Genomic DNA, 7,952 nt, shown 5'->3' on the forward strand with positions numbered 1-7,952 from the left:
TGAGGGGCCCCCCCCCCCAGTGCACAAATTTTTGTGCACCGGGCCTCTAGTCTATATATATAAAAGCCTAAGCAACTGGTCGACCGGTTGCTATGACACACACTGACCACTAGGGGGCAGATGCTCAATGCAGGAGCTGCCCCCTGGTGGTCAGTATGCTCCAACAGCAGGAGCACCACTCAGCTAACCGATGGGTGCCAGATGCCGGACTCACAAGCGCAGCTGTGGTTGCATGAGCCTCTCCCACCTCCGTGGCAGCACTACCAACTGGCAGTCTGACATCCCCCAAGGGGTCCTGGATTTCGAGAGGGCACAGGCCAGGCTGAGGGACCCCACCGGCATCTTAGAGAGCTTTACAACACTACTAGATGATAGCATAATCCTGCAAAATGCCTCCTAGCTTCACTATTCTGTGAATTAATTTTAAAGCAGCATTATTAGAATTAAGGTTTTATTTATCCCTTGCCTCCTTTTTGCATATACTATATGTACTAATGCCATTATTAATATTCATTTCTCCTTACATCTCCTTCCTTGTTACAAATGTCAAAATTATTCACTCAAAATAATTCTTTAGTTTGGGTTATTGATATGGGACAATAAAAGCATACTATTTTTTTTTCTCAGTCTGTCAAAGTAAGCAAGGCATCAAAGTCTGGAAGAATTAGAGCTAAGCCAGCTCACTAGTGATAAGGATTTGACTGTTTATTCCATCAAAGGATGGATAAGAAAAAACATGGGATAGTGGGACGATGGTAGGAAGATAATTTGAACAAACATTCAGAGAGGTGTTTAACTTTTGGTATATTATTTACCACTTATACTGGCCATCATTGTACTATATATACTAAGAGGAACTGAAAATAACTGAAAATAAAAATAAATTCTAAAACATCATCTGTCACAGAGTAATGACATTCTAAAAAATGTTCTTGTTTCAGGTAATTCTTTTGACAGGTATTTAATTTTTTTCTTTCAGATATTTCCTCAGATCCAGATGAACTAATAAATATTGCTACAAAGTTTCCAGAAATTACTTATTCTTTGGATCAGAAGCTTCGTTCCATTATAAACTACCCTAAAGTTTCTGCTTCTGTCCACCAATACAATAAAGAGCAGTTTATCAAGTGGAAACAAAGTATAGGGCAAAACTATTCAAATGTTATAGCAAATCTTAGGTGGCATCAAGACTGGCTGAAAGAACCGAGAAAGTATGAAAGTGCAATTGATCAGTGGCTTAAAACCCACACTCCTCCAAAAAATATCTCAACAAAAATAAGAAAATAATGTTCTGGAGCTATATAGAAATATGTTAAAAGATAATGATTAATTATGTGTTTTACATGTTAGTTTTAAATGTAAACTTTCATTACAGGTATTTTAAAGAATGTATATTATTTTAAATAAAAAATCATAGAATTACAGTATATATTTTCAAAAATTATTACTATTAACATCTCATTCTTAGCAACTTCTTACAACATAATGGAAGTATTTAAAGGATATGGACAGAGCATCGGCCTGCGGACTGAAGGGTCACAGGTTCTATTCCAGTCAAGGGCATGTACCTTGGTTGCAGGCATATCCCCAGTAGGAGGTTTGCAGAAGGAAACTGATCGATGTTTCTAACTCTATCCTTCTCCCTCTCCCTTCCTCTGTAAAAAATCAATAAAATATATTTTTTTTAAAAATCTCTTTTAAGTATAAAATCAAATAGAATATAAAGTTACATTGATCTGAATAATATAAAGTGTAGAATAACTTTATTATTGATTATTACTTATGAACCATAAAATAGTAATTTGTGAGTATTTGGTGGTATCTGATGAATTATTTGTATTTTATGGGACATGGAGTATTTATGTTTATGTGGTGCAAGTATTTGAAATAATTGATGGGATATAGACCCTGGATATGACTAACTTTATTATTGCTTTTTAAAAAATAGGTGTTATATATAAAAGGTACAAAGGAGTTAACAGTGAACATGAAGTTTCCCTTCTTTCCCCGTCCCCCAGCCACCCAGTCCCCCTTCCTAGAGACCACTACTATAACCACCTTACTATGTATTCTTTTAGAGACAGACCATGCATCTCCAAACTTCATAATCTTACACACACACACACACACACACACACACACACACACACACACACAAATGGTAGCATACTATACAAAAATATTCTGCATCTTGCTCTTTTTCTTTCCCCACTTAACAATAGGTACCTAGAGGTGAAATTTCTGGTACAAGACCTATGTCTAGCAAAACTACACAAAATGCTACCGAATTACCCCTAAGAAATTATACCAACTTAAATTCTCATCCAGCAATGAAATGCCCTCACATCCTTTGCCAACCTGATAAATTAAAAATATATTATTACTTTTATTTTTATGAGTAAGGTATATTTTCATATGCTTACTAGCCATTGGAATTTCCTTTACTATGACCTATACTATTTTTCTATTCTTTGCCCATTTTTCTTTTGATGGTTGGCCTTCTTTATTACAGCTATGCTTTAGATATTAGATCTTTGTAAGAAAAGCAGAAAGGTTTATTTTTCCTTTTTGTAATTTATCTTTTGACTTTGTTGTGGTGTTTTTGACATGTAGAAATTGGTATTTTCATGCAATCAAATTTATGAATATTTGCTTTTGTAGCTTTGGGATTTTGTGTCACATATATTTAGAATGGTCTTCCCCACTTATCTTCTTTTAGAGTTTTATTTTTCATCCTTCTTGACCCATCTGGAATGGTTATCAATTAGTTTGTTTTATAAGATGGCTATCCAATTGACCTTTCACTGAGTAAACTAACATTAATCCCATTGGTTAGAAAATGCCACTTCATTATATAACATCTGTTATTGAATAAATTATCTTTCCCTCTATTGATTTGAAATGCCATTTGAGTTCTTTCAGAACATTTTTCATTTTTCAATGGACCGTTCTAATTTGTGTGATGGTCAATATCTGGTCAGACTAGTCCCTTTGCAACAATTTTGTTTTTCAGAATTGTCCTGGTTATTTTTTTTTTTAATAATGTTTTTATTGATTTCAGAGAGGAAGGGAGAGGGAAAGAGAGACAGAAACATCAATGATGAAAGAGAATCATTGATTGGCTGCCTCCTGCACACCCCCTACTGGGCATGTGAATGGGAATCAAACCTTAATCTCCTAGTTCATGGGTCAATGCTGAACCACTGAGCCACACAAACCGAACTGTCCTGGCTACTCTTTCTAACTTATATTTCCCATACAAATTTAGAATAAGTTTGTCTAGTTTGAAAAATGAAAAATCTTGTTAGTCTTTTCATGAAATCATATTAAATTCATAGCCAACTTTAGGGAGAATTGAATTCTTTATGATATTCAGTTATTCTAAAGAATAGAGTATGCTTTTCCCTTTCTTCACATCTTCTATGATAACATTCAGTAGTATTCTAAGTTTTCCTAAAATAGATCAGTATCTTCGTAGAGATATTTGGAAAGTAGGGACCTTTAAAAAAATACCACCTAGGTCCCACTCCACACCAATTGAATTAGAATTCTAAGGGTGGCACCTGGGCACTGTTTTGTTCTTATGTTTTGTTTATTAAGCTCTCCAGCTGATGATCCTAACACATAGCCAGAGGTGAGCTTACTTCTAGTTATTTTACCATTTGTTGGTGGTGGTGCTATTTTTAAGTGGATCTTTCTTCCATTATATCTTCTAACTGGTTGTTGCTTATTTGTGCAAACTCTATTTCTCTATATTTTGTACCAACCCATCCTATTGTTTGCAGTTTTTCAGTTGGTATCTTATGTTTTCCTGATACAAAAGCTACTCTGTAGACAATGACTTAATGGTTCTTCAGTGAGTTTGTCTGAGGTTACCTTTGTAGTTATGTATGAATTGCTGAGAAATAAATTTTCACTTCAGGTATATTCTGATGTAAAACCCTTAAGAAAAACATCTCAGTCTTAGATTATTAAGGTTAAAAGTAAAATATGCAAATCTACTTTCCATCTCCTGATTAAAACTAAAGAACATAAAATAGCTGAGGTGTGGATGTATGTGCTAATTTTAGGAAAAAATAAAACAATAATCATAGAAATGTGGTTCTGAAAAAACAGGCATGTAAAGATAAATATAATCCACTTGTTCTACCCAAACCCTTAAATATGCACCCCTTGTTAGAATTTACCAAGCATTCGTAATATTTTAAGTATGTTAGGTATAGGATCATAATTAGGTATATTTAATTTTAAGGACAATATCTAATTTAAAATGGCATCTAACAACCAGAAAAACTTGGAAGACCAAGACAAATTACCTAATGCCAGAAACAGTGAAATCAACACAAACTATAAACTGGATTGAGGACAATATTTGGGCTTCATTTTTAACTACCTCTACTGCTACCATCCTGTTACAATCTACCACACTCAGATGTTTAGAATTTTGCAATAGCCTATAAGAGGTCTCCCTGAGTCTGCCCATGGCTGATTCTATTAAAATATATCCAATCGCATCACTGGATACTCAAAACGCTCCACTGGTTTCCCACCTTATTCTGTAAAAGGTCCCAATGATCTGCCAAATGTTATCTCCGGCACACTGACCTCCCTGTTGTTTTCTGGCACACCAGGCATGGACCATCTCAAGACCTTTGTGCTTGTCTATGCTCTTGGAATGCAGTTCTGGCCTCAGATTTCCACATGGGTCACTTTGTTACCACCTTCAGGTCACTGCTCAAATTCTAGCTTCTCATAGGGCTTCCCTGCTTTATTTTTCTCCATAGAAAACATCACCACCCAATTTGGTGTATATTTCGCACATTTAATTTGTTTATAGTATCTCCCACACCTCCTTCCCCACTAGGATGAAAGCTCCATACAGGAATGGCCTTTTGTCCTGCTTGTTTCCTCAAGTAGCCCAAGTGCCTGACACATAGTAGAAGCTTAGTACTTGTTGAATTAATATGAGTTAGAGTTAGAGTTTTTCAAATATCACATCGGAGGAGAAAACTAACACATTAGGTCATGGCAGGGCAGGGGGTGAAAGGGAGTAGCCTTCACAATAAAGCAGAACCTTCTAGAAACAGTAAATTCTAGCAAACTTCTGCACAGGACAGTTGACAAAGAAACTCTATCCCTCTTTGTTTTATCTTTTTCTATGAAAAAAAGCCAGATACTATTTTAAGCTTTGTGAGCCATATGGTCTCTGACAACTACTCAGTTCTGCCCTAGAAGCATGAAAGCAGCAACAGACAATAGTAAACAAATGAGCTTGGCTGTGTACCCAGAAAACTGTTTACAAAAACACAGGATTCGATCTGTGGGCCATAATTTGTTAACCGCCAATCTATAACAATGGTTCACAACTTGGCTGCAAATTAGAATCACCTGAGTATGTTTAAAGACTATCAATGCCTGGCTCTCACTTCCAAGCATGGAGAGTTTTATTTCTTTAAAAATGAAGAAATAACAAACACTATTTTTTCATATAAGAGAATGACAAAAATTAACAACGATGGGACTCATTATTGGTGGGATCACAGGGAAAAACACACATACATTGCTTGTGCACCATGTATTAAATTGCTGTAAAAATGCATGTGCTCTGCCCTAGCAATTCCCATGCTAGGCTTTATCTTAAGGGAATAACTGAATGCCAATAACTGTATAGAAGAATGTATCTGAAGGGAATTATTTCTAAAGTGAAAACTGGAAAACATTTGTCCAAATGGGGGTTATTTAAATCATTGCAATTCATTTCACATTAAACATAATTATGTCACATTTTTTACTGATTGGCATAGAAAGCTGTCCAAATATAATTTTAAATGAAAAAAAGCAGGATACAAAATATTACATATTTTTGTAAATATATATATCTAGTCATTATAGTCTCAAGGATATATAACTTGAGTATTAATGTTATCTGCATGGTATGTTAAGTGTTTTGTTGCTAATCTGTATTGTCTAATTTTTCTGCAATTAATACGTACTATTTTTATAATAAAATAAATACTTAATTTTGAAACATATATGTCATGCATCACCAATATTTAGACAAACTAGCATTATGTGCCCTGAAATGATTACACTGAGGACAAAGTATCACCTATGTAGTATTTCTGCCCAAAAAGTCTAATCCAGATTTAATTATGTGGAAACAAATACAACTTTAGAGACAGTCTACAAAACATGTGCCATGGACCCTTCAGACCCATCAGTGTCATGAAAGGGAAAAGGTGAAGAAACTTCTAAATTAAAGGCCAATGGAGAAGTTCTAAAATGAAATACAACTCATGATCCTTGATTGTGCCCAGCACAATGGATGAAAACAAATGCATATCTATTAATTCATCAACTCAAAACATATTTCCTGAAACCTCCCATGTGTCAGGCTCAGTGCTAAGCACTAGTGATATGATGATGAAAATTATAAAGTCTCTGGCCAAAGGACAATAGCTCAGGAAATTGGATTACTACAGCAAATGGCAAGATTGTCATCTGCACCCACCAAGCCCTCCTATCCCATGCACCTTGAAGTGCCAAATGATTTCTCAGCCTGGGAATGTGAACCCAGCAGACTCCCAGATCAGGAAGTGCAGGAATTCTACTTTTAGGGTGACTAGTAAGGAGGGTGCACAAAAGACAAATTGATGCTTCCAACAAGAAAACTAAAATTTGTGAAGATGGAGGGCTAAAATAAGAGGCAGCATTTATCCTAAACCATTTCCTGTAACTTGGATTTCTTTTTTGAAACTTGGCTGCCTTATTTTCTTAGTCACCTTTTCTCTAAGCTTATTGGAAGCGTAGTCCCTCCTAGCTACCTCCCACCTGCTGGAAGACAGAATCAAGAGAAGCCATGATGACACATCATCGCTGAATGAAAATATTAGGGGAAAAGTAACAAATGTACTACCATTTGCATAAAACCTGTCGATGCCCTCTTCAGACTAATGAAATGAATTTTATATCACCCAGAGAGCAGCTGTGATCCTCTGCTTCTAGTAATGAGTATTTGAAACTAGGTATCTGCAAACCACTTCAACTGCTAATTGCCAAACAGCACTGACTTTAGTCCAAGTAAATCCTCTCATTGTTGGCCAAAGATACATCTTTATTTAAGGTTCATCTAATGGGATCCTCTTTGCTCAAAATGCTGTTAGGTTTCTTGTGTTTGTTTTTCACCTGCTAGTACAGATCCACAACATCTCAAACCTTTTTTATTTTTTTCATCAAAACTGGTTTCTTGTTTCTTTTCTTTTTTCCTACTGGCAATCATGGAACCATTTTGAGGGGTACAATCTCAGTCAGGAGCTTCATCTTTTGTGTGTTGGTCTTGGGTTAACATGAGCCTTTACAACGGCCCCGGCAAAAGGACCTTCTGTCCAGATGGGCTCTACGGGTAAATGGGGAACCCGGGAGGTCCCGGAGCCCAGTGGTGTGAGGCTCCTGCGAGGGCAGCATGGGGGCCTTGGCGGAGATGGGAAGGGGAGAAGGACTGGGAGGGCAGACACGGAGAAGGTGGAGAATAGGAATCATGTGTGTTCCTCGAGTGTACAACCCACATTCGAGTGACAAGTGACGAAGGCAACCTATGAAAAACATCTCAGCACAAATATACCGGAATCCAGCTGCCTCTCTGTGCAATGTGGGTCTTCAACTAACTTTGGGAACTGACAGATCCGGCATCGCGCCGCGCGCAGCCTCGCCTCCCCCTCGGTTTCCTTCGCCCTGCCTAAGGTCTTTGGTCCCTGCTCTTCCTCCAAGGTAAGAATGGAGTATCATTCCTTCAGCCTCCCAACTCGGTCGCCGGCGCCCAACCACTCCGCACCCCTCTCTCTGGGCTGGGGTCTCAACCTGACTTCCGGACGGGAAATCCCAGCTCCGGGGCCACCGCCGCCCGGCCCGCCTAGCCGCCTGGTCTACCTGGGGGCCATCCTGGTGGTGGCTGG

The 7,952-nt window shown here is 37.5% G+C and overlaps 1 protein-coding gene across 1 annotated transcript in view; it reads left to right on the top strand.

The window, feature by feature from the left end:
* The window catches only part of ARSK (arylsulfatase family, member K), a 30,283-nt gene extending 28,714 nt beyond the window's left edge, over positions 1–1,569 (top strand). The window contains exon 8 of the mRNA XM_014543935.1: positions 980–1,569. Within this exon, the coding sequence (XP_014399421.1) occupies positions 980–1,287 (308 nt within the window). The 3' untranslated portion in view covers positions 1,288–1,569. The remainder of the gene's footprint in view (positions 1–979) is intronic.
* Positions 1,570–7,952: the final 6,383 nt, after the last annotated feature.

This window comes from Myotis brandtii, unplaced genomic scaffold, assembly GCF_000412655.1.
Source record: "Myotis brandtii unplaced genomic scaffold, ASM41265v1 scaffold344, whole genome shotgun sequence".
Taxonomy (NCBI): Eukaryota; Metazoa; Chordata; class Mammalia; order Chiroptera; family Vespertilionidae; genus Myotis; species Myotis brandtii.